This window comes from Phalacrocorax aristotelis, chromosome 5 (assembly GCF_949628215.1).
Source record: "Phalacrocorax aristotelis chromosome 5, bGulAri2.1, whole genome shotgun sequence".
Classification (NCBI taxonomy): domain Eukaryota; kingdom Metazoa; phylum Chordata; class Aves; order Suliformes; family Phalacrocoracidae; genus Phalacrocorax; species Phalacrocorax aristotelis.
The window spans coordinates 22,304,459-22,323,970 of NC_134280.1; the positions used below are offsets into that span (position 1 = coordinate 22,304,459).

General features: G+C 42.3%; 1 protein-coding gene across 2 annotated transcripts in view; it reads left to right on the forward strand.

Annotated features, from left to right (window-relative positions):
* Positions 1-494: 494 nt before the first annotated feature.
* The window catches only part of CERS6 (ceramide synthase 6), a 128,094-nt gene continuing 109,076 nt past the window's right edge, over positions 495-19,512 (forward strand). For both annotated transcript variants that reach the window (XM_075093365.1, XM_075093364.1), the window contains exon 1: positions 495-761. In XM_075093365.1, the coding sequence (XP_074949466.1) occupies positions 592-761 (170 nt within the window). In that variant the 5' untranslated portion in view covers positions 495-591. The remainder of the gene's footprint in view (positions 762-19,512) is intronic.

Below are 19,512 nucleotides of genomic sequence, written 5' to 3' on the forward strand. Positions count from 1 at the left end.
CGCCTTTCCCGGCCGGCGGGGCCCGGCAGTACCGCACGGCGGGTCAGCCCGGCTGAGCGGCGGGAGGCCGCGGCGGCCAGGCGGGGTGGGTGACAGGGCGCGGGGCCGCGTCGCCGTCAGGCCGGCCGGGCGCCGAGCCGGCGCTCAAGCGGAGGCTGCGTCCCGGCGTGTGCAGCGCGGCGCTGCCGGCAGCCTCGGCCGCCGCGAGTGGCCCCCGGGCGGCGTCCCCGCTCGCTCGGGCCGCGGAGTTTCTGGTTCGGGGTTTGGTGGGGTTTTTTTGGAAGCGGGGGAGGCCCGGGGAGCACGGCGGGCCCCGGGGCAGCCGAGATGCGGCGCGGGCGAGAGCCAATGGGGGCCGGCGCGGCCGTGTGACAGGCGGGGCGGCCGCTGCCCCCGCCGGGCGGCCGGGGCGGGGAGCCGGCACAGCGCGCCGCTCGGCAGTAGCATCGCCACCGTCACCCCCGCGGCTGCGGGGCTGGCACACGCCTGCATCCTCCTCTTCCCCCGGCAGCCGCTCGCAGACGCCTCGCCGCGGCGAGGGAGGCCGGCGGGCGGAGCGGAGCGGGGGGCGCCGCAGCAGACAAAGCAAAGATGGCAGGGATCCTCGCCTGGTTCTGGAACGAGCGGTTCTGGCTGCCGCACAACGTCACCTGGGCGGACCTGCAGAGCACGGAGGAAGCCGCCTTTCCGCAGGCGGAGGACCTCTACCTCGCCTTCCCCCTGGCCTTCTGCATCTTCATGATCCGGCTGCTCTTCGAAAGGTAACGCTGAGCTGCCCGGGGCTCGGCGGGGCCGGGCGGGCCGCGCGGCCGGCGGCGGCCGCTGGCTGAGGGGCAGCCGGGGAACCTCGGCTGCCCGGCACCCTCCTCCCGCCACCGCTTCTCTCCCGGCCTTGCCTTGCGTTTTCCCTCCCTCCTCGGTCTGTCACGTAGCGGGCCCAATGCAGGAAGGTGGAGGGGTTCGGGAGGCATCCGGCGCGCCTATCCCGCTGCCCGCGGCGCGGCCCGGCGCGGGCGCTAGGAGGCGAGGTCTCCCCGGGAATGGGCGCAGCCCGCCCTCCACCTGCGGCGGACCCGGTGGCGAGGGAAGAAGGGTCCTCCGGCACCTGTGCGCGCTGGGGCCTGCCCACCCGCGGGCCGCTACCCATAATCTGCGGCGAGGTCCGGCCCGCCGCGCTCGGGGCAGCCCCGCAAGAAGCGCTGGAGGGCCGGGCCGAGGCGGGAAGCTGTCCCGGCAGAGGAGTCTGCCCGTGGGGCCGCCCTCCAGACACCTGCCCTGCCCTCCCTCTGCAGGGCCTTAGGCCGTGGGGCAGGGCTCGGCCTCACTCCCGCCGGAGGGCGAGGCGGTTGCAGTTAAACCCGGGCGTCGGGTGGGAATGGGAAGTTTGAGGGTGAGCACGAGCCCGAGGGACAGGCGTGGCCGAGCGGAGTTTGGCTCGGCCCGTTTGTGCGGGAGCGGTGGGAACGGTCCGTGCCTCGTGTCGGAAACGCTCCAGGTACTGTCAGGATGGAGGGTCTCGGTGAAGGAACTCTCCAGACACTGAGCACCACTGAACCAAACTCACTGTTCTTTGAGGCAGCTGAATTAAAAATACACATTTCACATACATATAAATGCATGTATGTGTACATTTAAATACAAGATGTCAAACTAGTGAATGGTTAGCAATTGCTACTTATTTTCTGGTGAGTGTTTTCCTACAGCTGTTTGACAGAGGCTGCCTGTCATGGGGAAGTGAAGCGAAGTGGGTTGCTCACTTGTGCACGTTTCTGTGCTGCCTGACAAAGGTGGTGTTCTCTCCATCTGTGGAGGACAAAAGAATGATTCCGTGTGTCAACACCTACCTGTTTTCAGTGCCGTCTTCCTAGGCAATGCTGTTAGGGTAGTAGAGGAAGATAAAGGAAGACCAGTAGTTACCACGTGCCAGAGAGAGGCTATAAACATCCTTTAAAAATGACAAAATAGCTTATCTGCCAGGTAGCACTCTGCATCTCCTAAGCATTCCCTTGCCATGGTTATAGTATGGCACCCGGCAATGTTGCTTTGTGGAAAACTGGGGTGTTTTCATGATTCAGTTGAGAGGACCATATTTGTTTTGAAAAATAAGCTGTCGTGGGCTGTTGTGAATTTCTGTGTTGCTTACAGATTTACTGAAAAAGGCAGCAAAACTTGTGGTCTGCCTGAAAAATCCGAGGTTATCAAGGGTTGATTTAAACAGTTATCCTGAGTTAAATACTGAGATACAGTTACAATTTGAGGGCCAAATATTATTTAGATAATGTCAAATCGATAGTATTTTTTTTTCCTTTGCAGTCTGAACAGTGTGTACTTTTGAGCACTGAAAGTGGGTGCATGATGTTGCATCTCTTGCCATCTGAACTGCAATATGTATCACAGCAGGGCTGTGTTTAGATGGAGGAACAGTTATTCAATGAGACAATTTCAGCCTAAACTTAGAATCACGTTGTTTCTGCTGTCTCTGATGCGGCTGCTAGCAATATAGAAGCTACTCTGATTATTTAGTAGTCTGTATCCACTCCGTCTGTTTTTTTTTTTTTCTTCATTCAATTAAAGTAACTGTTAGTTTTGGCAATACATTATATTTTTAAGTGTTAGTTATACAGGTGAGAAAATCAGTACATTTTCATAATTCTTATTCTTTAGGCTAATTTTGAAATTTAGATCTGGAAAGGTGTTCTGCTAGCCTGATAGTAGGTGAGAGACCTCCAAAAAAAGTTTTAACAATTATTTAAGTATGTATTTTTTCCTTTTTAATTTCAAATCACAGAAGTCCACTGTGAGAGTAGGTTCAGGCCATTTTGTGGGGAATTAATCCACATGGCATGGTACAATTGTAATTTTTCATATAGAGCGTTTTATTAAAGCAGGCTGAGCAAAAGTGACAGGACCTGCTTCCACTAATCGAAGTGGGGGATTGTGTTTGACTTGAATGGGGGAAAGATCAAGCCTTGTTATTGCTCATTAGTAATTTATTTTGTCAGACCTCTGCTTTGTTTGTTGGGAGCCACAGATATGCCTCATGCACGTGATTGCAATTATTTAAATTGCTAAAGCTATACGAGATCTGAAAGGGGAAAAAGAAATATCTGTTAAACTGATATTTTTTCATTCTTCTATGTATTAAACCAGCTGCATTTTTTTTTTCCTTTCAAAACTAAAGTTGGGGGTGACTGATGTTGTACACGCTACATCCTGGAACAAGCTTTTGCAAATGTCTAACAGTTCCCGGTTTTTGCAATGGTAGCAACTAAAAAAACACCCCAAAACAGATGCTGTAATACATATTTTTTAAAAACCCAGGTCTGCTTTAAATCCATGGTTGTACTGCAATATTTGTAACATCAGTGTACTCTCTGTAAGGTATCTAATACAGGTGCTCTTGTGATTCTTTATACTAGTAGGGAGGCAGCTGCAAGGTGTTCAGAATCTGATGATGTATTTTATATCCATTACTTTCAGATTTCTTCACAGCAGCTGACTGCTAGAGCATTATGGTTTTACTTCCCTTGTTATGAAGGGTGACTAACTTAATGGATCTTCACAGTAGTAAGAAATACGGTTCAGGGGGAGCTGTAATTTGGACTTCACCTGTCTGCTTACAAAGTTCTTGATATGTCTAGGGGATAAAACTTGTCATGCTAAGGGTTAAAAGTTGACTTAATTTATATATAAATTTATATTCTATATACATCTGTATTTGTGTGTACATATTTGTGGGTGCATTTGAAATGAGAGAACTTGGAAATTTTGTTCTGTATGTATTCACCTATTATTAACAGAGTTAATCCTACTTGGATTTTTTTTGTTACAGGTTTGGTAAATCAACTAACCAAGTCAAGAAGAGAATTTAGACCCTTCTGAAATATTTTTCTTTTTTTTCTTTTCAAATAAACAACTTTCTGTTGATTTCTTTGTCCTGCCATCCCTGACCAGCACTCTTGAATGAGAGGAAAAAGTAGATTAGAACAGTAAGTGTATGCTTGAATCGCTTCAGCAATTGGATCTGATGATGATGAGTGCTCTTGAAATAAGCTTTGCTCTCAGGTATAATCTCATAACCGTGCGATTTAGTGGATCTATCTGCTGAGGCCATCAGAGTTATGGATAAGGTGCTAAAATACCTTAACAGCCTTTTATCTTTTTCCTTCCTTCTCATTCATCTCTTTCTTTAAACACAAAGTACATTTTGGAAAACTATACTAACTAGGCACAAAGATAGTGTTACATAGTAATTTAGAAAATGGCAGGAGTTTAGCAATGCAGTGGTAACGTGGGGACATATTTCTTCATAGTATCCATCCATTTTGTGTGTCTTACTATTTCTTTAAAGGCATGTAAGCAATTAAGGATCCCCTCCTGTACTATATGCCTTCAGCTATAAGGAGATAACATAAGTGCTCAGTTATAGCAATCCGTCTACCCGGAATTGAGGCTGGTCTTACTAATAGTAGGGCGTTGTAGTTTTGGCCTCAAAAGATAAAGAAACATCTGTTATTCTGGGTAAATACAATTTTTATTCTTTCTCTTATGGGATTGTGTAGCTCTTCTCCCTCTGTGCTAGACCTCACTGCTCAGAAGCAGCATCCTTTCCTATCCTCCCAAGCACATCCTCTGTGAGGGACATGGGGTTATAAGAAAACAATGTTCACTAAACAATTGGTGTGCTTGTTGGACACAAAAGAAGAGGGTAACACACCTCTCCTTTAGAGACTTCTCTCAAGGGCGGAGTTGGCTGAATGCTCCAAAAGGAGTGCTAATTAAACAGACTTCTGATGTGGCCCACCACTCTTCTGAGTCAAGTAGTCTGATATTACTGCTTTCTTTATATTTGGCTCATCTACTCAGGTTTCTCATATCTCATCTTTGCATTATAGTTGCAGTATACTTTATTTCCCTTACCTTGTAAGCAGTGGTTTGGGCTTAGGTCTAATAAGGTAGCTCTGTAAATCTGCAAACTAGGCTTATAATGCCTTTATTGTCTTCTAGCTTTGACAGGGGTGAAGTTCTCAAAGGTGAAGCTGATATTCCTTAGTTGGTGGAATGGCTGATGTGGTCTGGGATAGCTTGATTATAGATAGGAACAGCCCTCCAGCTGTGCTGATTTAAACTGAGCCAGCCTCCTCCTTTACTAGCAGTCAGAGCAAGATACTCTAGACATTGAGCGTATGGAAATTCACGGCTTTTGTATGACACTTTGCTTTTATAATGATAATTCAGCCTCAGAGGTAACCTCAGCTGACTCTCGTTTAGTACGAAACAGTAGAATTCCTAGTGGATCAGGGTGACATAATACAATGACTGTGTGTGTGCACGTGTGTGTGTGTATATATGTTGCTGACTGTAAAAAATTAATTCAGGTGACAGTACAGTAAAGCCTTATAAGTGTTTCTGGTATGTGATATGTATGTGTGTATATATATATACACACAAATTTGTTTTTTGTAATCACTAAGACAGTGTTGGCGTTTTCTTACGACAAGAAGGAGGCTAGACAGGATACAGAATCTGGAAGAGGGTGTACAAATTTGCTGCATTTCCAGCAGCCCAAAACCTCCTCTGGGGAGGCTGGGTGGGGCAATGATTGTTATTTCTATCAAAACCTGTTTGTAGGCTGTGATGTTTGTAGATTTCTTGCTCTGTGTTAGGCTAAATGGGATCATTCAGGTATAATACACCTGTGTGTAAGTGGATGCACATGCTCACTGACAGTAACATTCTCTTTTTTTTCTATAATTTCTTTTTTTCATAAGATGACCTGTAAGGTCTTTTTCTTTTTTTATTGGTTACTTTTAATAAATGCTTAATTCAGTTGAAATAGAGTAGGACATTGAAATTGATAACTTCCTATGAAAAGACACAGGTGATATAAAGAAAATAGTAGGAAAAGCTATTTCTTCAAACTTTAAACCAATTTCTTCTTAAAATAGTAACAACAGAGCATTAACAGTAAATAGCTTTAAAATAAATTTATGTCTTGCTGATTGTACTATCCATTTATCTGTGTTTCTTTTCATTAATTATTTTCTGTCATTTATATTTTCCTTTATGTGACAAGTTTTTGTTTCCTAGGGTCGCAGTGTTTGAGCTTCAGCCACTAACGCAAGTGGATACCTCACAACGAAAAGGTGGTTGTTACCTGGAGAGCCATTGTCTGTCTTGGCACGAATGGAGCTCTGTCTTACCAGCTCAGACCAGTGCGGTGGATGCTCTCCCACCTTGATTGTGTCTGTGTTAGCTGCTACACATCTCTGTTGTGTAATGTAGTTGGGTGTTCAGGTGTAAGCTGTGAGTCTTCTGTTAAAAGAAGGTGGAGTGGATAAAATGCATACAATTTAATATCGTTTGTAAAGGACCATTTATAGATGCACATTAGTGCCAATGTCAAAATTGGGAGTTAAATGGGAAATATGTGTTGAGCTCCAGTAAATGCCACTAAAACTGATTTCTACAATGTCCAGGTGACAGAAATACGACAGCCAAACCACAGCTTGGCTGAGGGAAAGGGTTCAGTGACAGGTCACTAGCGGGTACTGGGACCCTGTTACTGGGGCAGAGGTGCCCTTAATGGGGTTTTGTCTGAGTGCAGGTTCCAGTTACTGTTAGAAACTCCCATTTGGTTCCTGCCTGGATTCCTCTTAACTGTGCAGTTGGATTGAAATTGCCTGTGGCTTTTTTTGGTTGCTCCTGCTTCTGCCTCTGTTGCCAATTAACAGGCATTTGCTAAGAATTTGTTCTCAGAAAAAGAAGAGCTTCAGGTATGCTGCCTCTTTCTACGCATCTGCAGACCAGTCTTTTAGTCCATACGAGTATTTAGTAAACTAACATTTGGAGAAGTCTGCTCCCTTGACTCTATCTCTGTTATCTGTCAACAGGGTAGAGAGGACTGGCATGCCTGAGCTGAATAATGCTTACTTGACCATGTCTGTGGTTTGTTTTGTCTTTTGTTTTTTTTTCCCAACAGTTGTTAAATACCCCATGCCTACAGTAGTTTAACAGTTAGTTAGCCTTTGGGGTTTCCCAGCCTGTCTCAAGGTGGTCTTGGAGTTCTGAGAAGAAAGTTAAAATAACAGCATAAAAGTCTGTCACTTTCCTGAGTGATGTAACCTTTTACAATATGCTTAAGACTGTAGTTGGCACCTTATGGACAGTCAGATGTGTATGATGTGTATCAACAGTTCCTTGGAGGTGTTTGCCAAACACCTTCATTGCTCTGCGGTCTGCTGCACCAGTGACTGGGCGTTCAGTCGTTGGGCAGTTACAGATTTTGGGGAGTGCAGCAGCGATGGGCATTCAGGTCAAGGGAAGGGGAGGGAAACGTGTGGGTCTCTGATCACTTGAAAGAGGAGGGATCACTGATGTCTTGCTTTAAGGTGAGCGAAGTTTCTGACAGTTGTATGAACTGAGACCTTCCATCATTGAGAGGAAGTCTTTTTAGCACACGGTCCTTACAGAAGATTAGCTTTACACCATCTGGCATCCATCAGTTTCTCACAAGGGTGATACCTTTATGGTTGTTCTGAAGTAGTCAAATTGTGGCAGAGGTGGGCAAACTGGAGTATTTAGCATAGCCAGTTATAACCTTAGAGGTGGTTTTCATAATGTCTGTGGACCTGTAACACAAAGCTGTGACTTCAGTACCAAAGCCAAAGAGTAAAAGGTAATGATTTTTTTCCTATGTTGTTAATACTTCTCATAATTGCAAATTTTGCTGTTGGTAAGCTTTCATACTGCTAAGCAATTGTGAAGCCTCATGTGACTGTTACTGATGTAACATAATAAAATTTTAACTCTCAAGGTAATTGTCTGTACAATTGCCAAGAATGTCTAAGAGCCATAAAGAAGCATAACATCCAGTTAGCTGTCTTGTGTATTTTATAATATGTAAGATACATATGTATTTGTATATTGGCTATTAATCCAAGTTGCCTTTTGCACGGAGAGGAACAGACTGCTAAGGTGCTCCAAACTACCTTGTATTAATGAAGTAGCTTTCAGGTTTGCTAACCTAAACATCATTTTAATATTATAAATCATGCACTTTAAAGTTTGGTCTGAAATGGCGAAAAGCCTTCTTTGCACTCATAGGCCATACTAGGATGGTTAAAGCAATATATCTAAATCATTTGCATTTTTTCTCAGTGCGTGTGCAGTAAAAGCTTCCTTTTAACAGTATCTTAGTGTCTCCTGTAGGGATGGTGGGGGAATAACCTATAGTACTATACTAAAAAAAATAAAACCAGCTGGCGTAGTTACACTGGTGGAAAAAACAGAGGTTAGGGCCCAGAGGGTGTTCATTGGCATAAAATCTTAGATTCCTGAGGCTGTCTGAGTATTTGTGCATGCAGTAGTATTTGTCTACCCTTTGTAACAAGCTAGTTGCTCTATTTTTAACAGAAGTGGGATGACCCAGAGGAAAAGTGGCTCTTTTATTTATTACATGCAGTGTTGTCACATCTACTTGTTGCCCATTTGCCATCCTCTGAGATAATGTTTTTAGTTCTGCAAGCAGAAGGAGAAAAAGACTACAGACAGAAACGATGCTGAAACCCTCACTTTGGAATTGGGATGTTTTCACTCCCTTTTTGCCTCCTTTGCTGACTTAATTTAGTTCGATTGTGTAGATACCTCAACTTTCTCTGGACTGTCATTAACCGCATCCCTGTGACTCTCATCCTTACTGAGAGGGGAGCGGAAGCGGAGGCCACTCTCAGCTTCTGCTTTGCTAGGATGTTTGGCATCCTGTAGTCACACAGAACTTTAAACTATGACAGCTGCTTTTGCACCAATACTGTCTACCTGGACAAATGGTACAAAAAAGCATAACTGCCTAGGCTACTGAGAGGCACCTTCATGCAGTGGCAGGGAATTGTTTATTTGGAAATAGGAGTGTGGTGTATAGTGCAAAATAAAGGGACCCTGCTTACTCAAAAGTAGTTGCTGGTCACAAAAGTGAGTAATGTGAAAAGGAGGTCGGAGTGGCACATTGTGAGATCCCTTGTGCTTGCTTTTGCTTCTGTCTGTTGTGACTGTGTGATGTATGTGTTGCTGAGAGAAATGCAGTGGCCCACAGCTGGAGGCCACTCCAGCCCACAGCTGGAGACAAGCTGCCTGGTGTGCTGCTGTGAAGGGGACAGTCCAAACAGGGTATGTTCCTTAAGAAGTACAGAAATTAGCCTTGATACGGCAACTGCTGAAACTTTGTAGGTGGGCAGCATAAACGTGGAACGCTAGTCTAAACCTGCGGGTGTTACAGCATGATGAAGCAGACAAAATTAAATGTATGTGAAATGAAAGTGAGCTGAGGAATTTTGGGGGCAGTAGGTGAACTCAGGTGGTGGTGAGCTTGTCTGATGCACTTCTTAACCCGGAGGAGACCTGCTTAGCTGGAGGGCTCCAGCCTCTCACCAGCTGTCTGTCAGGGCTGTGGCTTTCCTGGGCACTGCTGTAGTGGATAAGACCAGTGAGACATCAAGACCTGAATCCCCCTTGCAACTAGTAAGACCAGTTGCTTCTATAGAAAACAAAGTTTTAGGTAATGAGTGGGTCTTGAGTGGGAATGCACCTGTTGACAAGTTTTTCTGCAGTTGTCCATTGGATTTTCTTGAACTTCCTGCTGTTTATACTTGCAGTTGTCCAAAGCATGCTGCTGAATGCGATGACTTGGTCCAGTTGGGTGTATTTATTCCTCTTACAGGCATCATGTTGGAAAGAAGCTGTTGAGAAAAAGAAAAGCAAGTGGTTAGACCACAAGCAGGAGCGTGTTTTGTATATATTGAAGCAATAATTGTGTGGTAACAGGGTGGTTGATATTTATCTGTTAACTATTCCCACACACCTAGTGTGAGAGAAGGGAGAGAACTGGTGTGATAAGAGAGTAGCCTGAAAATAAGAACAGTTCTAGCGCCAAACGCTCCCCAAGATTGCAACACCTGTTGTACTAAATTAACTTTGCAGTGATTACATTGACGTGATTATGACAAACTGAACTGCAAATGGAGTCTTGGGAGCGCTGGTGGACAACAAGTTGAACATGAGCCAGAAAGCCACCAGCAGCGTTGAGGAAAACATTGCCAGCAGGTCAAGGGATGGGATTATTCCCCTGTATTCAGCACCGGTGAGGCCATGTCTGGAGTGATGAGTCCAGTTTTGGTCTCCCCTATACAAGACATGAACATACTGGAGTGAGGGCAGTGAAGGGCCACTAAGATGGTTAAGGATTTGGAGCATCTAACATATGAGGAGAGGCTGAGAGAGCTGGGACGGTTCAGTCTGGAGAAGAGAAGGCTCAGGGGATCTTATTGGTGTGTACAAATACCTGATAGGGAGAGTAAGGAAGGCAGAGCCAGACTCTTAGTGGTGTCCAGTGAAAGGACAACAGGCAACAAACAATTGATATGCAGGAAACTGGGTTTAAACATGAGAACATACCACATGGGATGGTGGTAAAACACTGGGACGGGTTACCCAGAGAGGTTGTGAAGACTTCATCTGTGGATATGCTCAAAAACCAACTGGGCATGGTCCTGCTCTAGTTGACCGTGCTGTGAGTAGGGAGCTGGGCTTAGTGATCTCCAGAGGTCTCTTCCAAACTCAGTGGTTCTGTGAAATCATAAACCTCACTAAATGGCATGCTTTCACAGTGCAGGGCTCCAAGGGGCTTCTGGGCTCCTATGTCTGTATGAAGTATGTAAACTGTATTGCAAACCTGAATAGGTGAGGATTAGGTTGAAGTTCACTGTAAGCCTGCAGGAGAAACCTAATTAGGGCAGAGCACATAACACTTGATTGAATGGACATCTGGATTTTCAATTTGCTGTAGAATGGGTCTTTTGATTTTATTGTAGTCTGGCATGTGAGTAGATGGGATGTAAATCAAGAAATAGATGTGGGCCTCTTCTACCTAAGATGGGAATTACCTTGTGGGTACCCAGAATGAAGTCTGAGTTGCTGTGGTATAAACACATTCTGTTCCCTTCTAGGATCAATACTTTGAGTCTTCTACAGCATTAAATTCGATTGTAACAGGCAATTTTGAGGATAATCTTAGTTTTGTTGCCCTTAAGTTGATTCTTCTCCACACTGCAATATCTTCAAGATAATTTTGCTTTTGAAAAAAATTTACAGCAATTGGTGCGTAGAAGATAGGAAACAACGATAACATCCTTTACTGGAAAAGCTTTTATTTACTTTGTGTTCAAGATAATGAGAGTAAATCAGTCTTAGAAAAAAAAAAAGAGAGAAGCCAGTCTTTAGTTCCACATATGCTAATTGTTTATATAGGCAATATATGTATAGTTGTAAACATATATGTATGTGTGTGTGACATGGAGTAATTTATATACCACATTTATACACCACAGTAGCATCATATCACTGATACTTTTTTCTATTTTATTAAAACCATTAAATCTTTAAGAGCAGCTATAAAATATTGACTGTTCTAGAAAATGAAATATTTCAAAATGTCAGTTGTTGGGGTGATAATGCAACAGTTTGATATTTGGCAGAAGAAACACACCCTATATCCTAATTAGAGGAACTCTGGTGTATGCTAACCTGGAACTGTGATTTTCTAGAGCATTTATAGGAAATGTGAAAAATATTTGGTTTTCTTCCAGTTTGGAATGAAATGGAAATTTAGAAATGTCAAAATTTCATCAGGAACAGATGTCCTGACTTTCTGCCAGCACTGATAAATGGGTCTAGTTACAAGACAATGATATAGTGATAAAAATGAGATCTCTATAGCATTGCCAGCCTCCAGAAACATACATTCTTGACCAGCTCTTAATTTAGGAGTTATTCAGTTTGTATCTGTATGCATGGTGCACAGAAAGTTCTGTTGTGTTTTTGTTTGTTTTGTATTTTATTTTATTTAAGACAAAAAGTATTTCTGAACAGGTTGATTTTCTTGAAAATAGGCTGATGGTTTGCTAGAATCATGGGAAGAACTCAAAGCTCTAGTCCTGGTACTTACCTTCAGTTGTCAGGATGAAAAGTGCACTAGCAGAAATGGAAGACCACTAATTCATCTTGCTTACTCTTCCATTGAGAGCTGACTTCAAGGTCTGAAGAGAAAGTAGCACTTTGTATCCATCACTATAGCACTACTTGTGTTTCGCCTTGTTTCCTAATTGGAATTACTCAGGTGTAACACTGGAGTGACTTAAAGCTTTAAATACCAATAACAAACCTCTTACTCAAGTAAGGTGCCTTAAAGAATAGAGAACTGCAAAGTTATCTTGAAGCATTTGTGTTTACACTTATTTTTAAGTGCATTGTAGTTAAATCATTTGTCCTGTTCTGGAGGGTAGGTTTAGTGGTGGTACGGGGGAGGTTTGGGGGTTGGTTTGTTTGCTGTATTTTATTACCATGCTTTCATTTATAACTTGAAACATGACAACCATCACATCTTTGAAGCACCAGGACTGTATGAATATACAGCTAGAATTTAGGTTTATGATTGTTTCACATCTGCTATGGAAGCTGCCTATTAATGATTCAAAAAGAATGCATTGTTTTGGGGCAAAGCATATGATTCCTGACACTTTAGCTCTCTCAAGTCTCATCTTACAGCTGTACCCCCATCTCAAAATACATTTCCCTTACATGTCTCGTATTTAAATTAAAATTAAGTATTATCCCAGGATTTCTTGCTATGCATCTTTCTAATCTTTGTCTCTTCTTCTGTGTGCCCCATAAATGTTTTCTTGTCCTGTGTCTGCTCCCACCTTATTTTTTCCTTTTTATTTGCCCTCTTGTTGATTTCTTCCCTGTCCCGCTCCCTTTGAACAAAAGGTGTCTATCCATGCATCATGTTCTGCAGAGCTGGTGGTGGCAAAAAAGGCAGATCTGAAATTTCTGTCTTGAGGTTTGTCCATCACTGCCCAGCTCTTGTGTATGGAAGAGGCAGCAACTGAAATAGAGTGGAATCAGTGTCTTTTGCTCCTCTTCAGTGCTGTTATAGTGTGTAGCATCTCTGTCATTCAGATGAGCTGCTCTTCCATTGCACCTTTATTGAAGAGGAGCAGTAAAAGCATTACAGACTCCTAACTTAGTTTTTAAGTGTCATTTAATTGTAAAAGTGGTCATAGAGGAAGGCCTGCTGAGTGCAGTGGTCTGCAGGAAGACAGGTATGGGTTGGGGAAGGGTTTCAAGCTGGTCAAGGATCAGCTTTCATCAGATTTTATCAAGGATCTTTCTCAGTTTAGTGGGAAAATAATATGTTAATTATCTTAATCGCAAAACACTCACAGTGTCTATTAGGGGAAATCATAGCTTCTTTCATATTTTCTTTCTACAAAGTCCTGTATCCATACCAGGAAATATTCCCTGAAAAATGGTCTGGAAATAACCCAAGTGTATTGGCTAGAAAATTACAGTATGTGCTAAATAATTTGCCATCCTCCCCCATCTCTCAGACCAGAGCACAGCACAATGAGAAACAATATACAGAGAAGGAGGTAGCTATCAAAGCACAGATGTTGCTAGCTATGTGGTCCCTAAAGTGATTCACAGAGCAAGGAGAAGCTAACCTTGATTTCAGTCCTCCATTGCTTTGTGTGCAATCTCCAAAGGACTTCTACTTCCTTTGAATAACTGTGGCTGACTTTAGACCTTGACCAGAATAGGGAGGTGCTGTTATGGATTGTTGTTTGATTTTATTTTTGTTCATTTATGGTGGTGGCCCTCTGTCTTGGGGAAAGCTTGTTGGAATAAAGAGCCAAGGCAGCTGTTTCCAGCATCTTAACTTTTCTCCTTGCTGATGTAGTTCTTTGTAGAGATTCTAAATAAAAAGCTAGATTAGTTCATCTTCATATCTAAAAATGGTCTTTGGAATCCAGGTGTTACTACTTCTTCTGGTCTTCTGTTTCAGACTTGTATTAACTTCACCTGGGGCTCCTGCAAATCTCTTCCAAAACTTTAGGCCTGCATGCTTCACATGGGCCAGTAAATCCAAAGTCTTACGTTAAATAAGATTACAGTGGTCAGGGTTTCCATGCTCCCAGCCCAATGACTTCCTACAGTTTCCTATGAAACCTCCTGGAGTCCATACATCAGACTAGCTGTCTGTCTTGAAATATTAGCATTTGCTTTCCTATGTAATGAGTGCATTAATTTTGTGAAACTTTATTACATGCATAAAGAGAGCTTTGTCTCACAGTCTTATTTGATTATTTGTATACTGGTAAGGTCTGCTGGTGGTGTAAATGACAGTTTGTTTGAGGGTGGTCAGACAGATTTATACCAGTGGGGGGATCTATATTACTCTTCGATATGATTTATTTACTCACAGAGGTCCTGAATCTGATCTTCTGCCAATATAGATTAGGTATTAGCTTCTACTGTGTTCTGGTGTTATATCAGCATAAAACTTGGGTGAAAGACCAGAAATTGTATGTCATTATATATGGTCATGTGTAGCCATCTGATTATTGCTTTAGTAATTAGAAACAGAAGCCATTCAATCTGTACACCTACATAGAAATCAAGGTGATTCTTAAAATCTACCTTAAAATGTCTTTTTTTAAATTCCATTTTTCTTTCCTTGACGAAGTGCCGTATTTCCCCTTCCCCCATTTTTTTTTTCAGGACTGATAGTATGTGTGCAGTTATGGAGCATTGCTCTGTCTGAAAATCTCACACATAGAGTTAACTCTTTGATGTTAACTAGAAAGACTTCCACTTTTTTGACAGAGTAAGACGTGGGCCTCTGCTCCTGCATGGTGTAAGGTGATTGATAGGTCAGCCAAAGGGATTGCATGATAGCCTTGCTGCTTCCTCCCTCGTTCCCTTTTGAACAAGGGCATCTCTAATACTGACTAAAGGTGTCAGGTCTGCAACTCAACGACAGGCTATTCATAAGTACGTTGTGGACAGCTTTCTTGTGTCCACACAAGTTCTGCTCTCGCACAAAGCTACTTTGTGGTGGAGAAGAAGGTCTGATGCATCTGTGCAGTGGTTGTAGCTCCTGTCAATAAGTGTAGGGTGGCCTGGAAGGAGGATCCTGGTGTTGCCCTAACAGGTACTGTGCTGCAACTGTGTTACTGTCAGTCTGGGTAGTAAGTAGCTCAGTGCGAACTCAGGTGTCCTATGTAAACTATGGTCACTGCCAGAGTTACATATAAGCGTCTATTAAGAGTTCTGAGTACACACAAACAGAAAAAGAAAAGTATCATTCTTAATTATGATGTTTGTTCCACATATGGTGATTTTGTGATTTAGAGTCTACAACTGGGAGGGGTGTGTATATATGGATATTAAATAGGTTAAAATGATGACCTCCAGGACAGTCTCAACAGCTCTTCCACTCAGCTTTGCAACAGGGTGCTGTTTTTGCCTTTGACAGTGCAGCAGGTATTTATTTACATTGAATGGCATAAAGAGGCCTCTGAATGAGTATACATGCGTAATGAATAGGAAAATGGAACACACTGGATCCACCCTGTGTTTTCTTACAGTTCCCCTTTAAACAAACTCTCTTCAGGTGAAGGATTGACAAATGTCCCCCCTCAGCTTTGCCCACAGAAATGCAGTTATCAACCAGAAAGCTTAATTGCAGGAGCAGGCTCTGCATCCTCCAGAGCCTCCACAGCTCTAGCCTGTGGGACAGTGATTGGAAGTAACCTGGTCTGGTCTTGCTGTTGACATTGAAAGAGGAAGGCTCCTGGCTTCAGGACGTCTAAGTTTGAGTGCTACAGTAAAGCAGAGGACTGAAAATTAGTGTGCTTGTGTTCTCTGCTGATGATTTTGAGTGATCTGTTACGTAGTCTTAGGGCCTGGGATCCTTTTTAATAATATGAGCATAAGAACACTAACTGCTTCTTGCTTCTAAAGTGTTAGTTCTCATTAAACAATGTGAATAGACGAATAGCAAAAAGTTTTCAGAACTTACTGCAAGGTGAGCCATTCTGCTGAACTCCTAAACCCCTTTCCCCTTGGACAGTTTACAGCCTTACAGGTGCGGTTGCTTCTGTTCTGCAATAACTCAAAATATGGCTGGGATATATAAGGATAGAGGAAAGATGGGAAGTTTAATCTTCACACTCGAGTCTTCTGGGATATTTTTATCTCCATCTCTTAGATAAGACTAAGCATAACATCCAGTGACTGACAATTGCCATCACCTGTATGAAGCACCCATTTCTAAAGAAGCACCATTAATCAATCTCATTACTGCTTTGATGAGGAAACACCTGGAACAAGATGAAATTAACTAAAAAACATGCAGAACTTGGTTGAATCCTTATGAGAAACCTATTTTGGAGAACTCAAATATTGAAAAAAGGCATTGCAGCTTTAAGCTCTAGTGGCCAGTGGACAGGTTGCTCTTTTAAATTCTCAATGCCTTCTTAAATACTGTCCTACTGGAAATTTCCGGCATATTACTTAAAAGAAACAAAATACTCTTCATGGTAGGAAAGTGCAAACTGTCAGACTATCTTAATTTTAATGGTATCACATTGCTTTGCCATCCATTTACGGTGTGCCCAGAAGAGTCATAGGCAGGGTTGGGTTTTATTCCTTCCTCATTCCTTAGCTCTAAAATTGTATTGAAAACAATAATAATAATAGTGCTGATGATAATATAATATTTGCCTGTTCCAAAAGGGTGTTTTTAGATGCAGGTCTGTACAGGGGACTTAATGCGTATGAACAGTTGAGAAAGGTCTGAGTAATAATATGATGGCTGTGTAGCTGGCTGTGTGTAATAAGGCTGTCTAAAGCTGAAAAACTAGCAGAAGGAAATGCTGATGGTTTTCTATGGAAGTGCAGTATAGCGCTTGGCATACAGATCCATGAGTAGAGGAAGGCTGCTGTGTACTGCAGTGCTCTATATCAAAGGGATGTGTCCTCTTTATTCTGCTAAAAAGAAATAAATTTTGGAATGCATTAAAATCTGTGTTTTAATACTGCTTTTGGACACTTTAATGCTCTTTAGGAATGGGTATAAAAAGTTAGTATTTAAAAAGTTATTGTCCTATAACTGTAATCTTAGTCAAGGACTTGATTTACTCTTAGAGTTTATGACAGTAGGACACTACTGCAGTGTGCTTCAGCTCTCAGCTCGTAGTTTTAGGTGTCGATCTTGATCCTGCAGCTGGATTATTTATAGTATAAATGAAATAGTGATAAAATATAAGTTCTTTTGGTCCTACTGCATAACAGGCTGAGTGACTGGGTTGTTCCAAAGCCTCTTAACTGATGGTGTTAAAATAATGAGTAATAAAAACAAAAGTTGGAATACTTCTGTGCCATCAATAAATATTTGCATCTCAAATGACAGATCATGACAAGTCAACGCCCTCGTGTGTGAGTAATGCAAATAATTTTTGTGGAAATACAGTGCAGCAACCACATGGCTTGTGGTGTGACAATCTGCTGCTCTTCAGTGTCTTGACAGTTCTGTTGTTTACTTGGAACTTAAAGTTTAGGTAATTAATTACTCCCCAAATTCCTCCTGTACTCACTAGGCAAAAATTGTTAATGGAGAGGTTGAGGACCAGAGGTGGGAATAGGGCAGAGAAGTAGAATTGGAAGGAACACACAGGTGTTTTCTGGAGCATGGGAGAGGGGAGCAAGACTAATGATAGAGTGTGAGGGGGAAAACATGACCATGACATATGTGCATGCGCCTGGGAGGAATGCGGTGTAACCAAGCATGCCTATTTGTTTATTCTCACCAGAAACACTATGTATTTGCAATGGCTCCCTTCAGATACACTTCTAAATTCAAAGGTATATGAGAACACTTGTTTCCTAGGAAAGGAGGAGACTTGATGTATGTGTGATTTGTCTGCCTCACGTTGTGCATGGGACGGATCTGAAAATTCTTAAGAATTGAAATTTTACTTTTTTTTTTTAAAGTAAGCAGTAGAAAGCCATAGTGTTTGTATCATTGGAGTCCCCTCCCACATGGAAGGGTATGGCATGCCCAGGCACCACCCCCACCTACTTGCAGCGTCTTTAATGAACACTGATTACAAATAAGAAAGAAAAGAAATGCCAGCTGGCTATGTGACTCAAAATGCTTACAGACTGGTATCGCTTTATCTCTGCTGATTGCATCCAGAAATCTTCCATTTGGGAGAGACAGCACCCTTGCTACTCTTTCCAAACTAAGTCAATAATAATCTTCCAGGTTTGGTTGGAAAATGTAGATACTGTTACTTCTGGCAGCTCTTGGTGAGAAACTAGATTCTCATCATTCTCCAGAGCCCTGGATGGTCAGTGAGACCAGGAACACCAAAAGGAAATACAGGAGATTTAACTTTCATTAGGGTAGGTGATTTCCATCTGTAGAAGTTACAAGAAGTATTAAAATGAGCCAATTTCTGATTTCTGAACTAAGAGCTCCAAGGACAGAGGAATCTCACGTGGGCATGAGATGATGTGACATACTATAGTATGTCAATATAGCCAGGAAGAATGGGGGATCTTGAAGGTGGAGCAAGTAAGTGAAATTTGAGTCTGATGGGCCTTTTGTGGGCAAATAAGAGAAATACTGTTACATGCAAAGAGTTCTCTAAAGTGGACTCTAGCCTGTTCTTTGAACAGGAAAGGCCCCAGTGCAACTGCCTGCCAAACTCTGCTGTTGACAAACCAAGACTGATAGAAGAATTCTTGACTTCAAGATAGTGTTTTCAATCAGCTAGCTGAAGCATCCCTCATATCCTTAGGCAATCATGGTACCAAAAGTACTGCTTAAATTGTCTAGGGAAACTCAGTGTGCTGCTCTGATGACTTGATTAGCACTAAAGGTTTCTTTTATGACATTAAAAATAATGCCAAATATTTGTTATGGCTTTATGCTATACTGTAAGGGGGAATATGTGTGTGGATGTCTGCCTGTGTGAGAGAGAAAAATGGTAATGTTCTCTAGTAACCCAGAACAGCTATGATTGCCTGGATCATCTAGAAGCACAAGACGTTTTCAGCAATTAATTTATAGACTTAGCAGATGTTTGTTATGGCAAGAACCCAATAAAGGACAAGAGCTGTTCTCTGAAAGACTGGTAGTATGTTTTCCCAATAACTGAGGCTTAGGAAAGAAATCCACAAACTTTTATTTCCTTATTGAGAAACACCTGTTTCATAAGGGAGATCTTCTGTTAAGTTTCAAAATAGAATATCAGTCATAAGATGCTTTAATGATCTAACAGAAGGAATTTAACAATTGAAGAATTTTGCTTTCTTTACTCAGTACACTTTGACTGTTCTTTAGAGCTGCTGTTGAATTGTATAAAACATTGATATGAGTAGCTTTTCAAATAAATGAGGGAAAAAGTAATTTCCAGCTTGATTTTTGAGTACACTGCAATTTCAGCAGGTAGTTTAAAAGTAAAAATAACTTTATTTCATATAGAAAGCAAACCTAGTTGACAGTGCTGTTCTGTTAGATACCTTTAAAGAATGATGCCAGTTTCTGATTAAATTGTGGAACATGAAATCATACTTCTGCAAATGAAGCTGATCAAATTATTGTGCAAT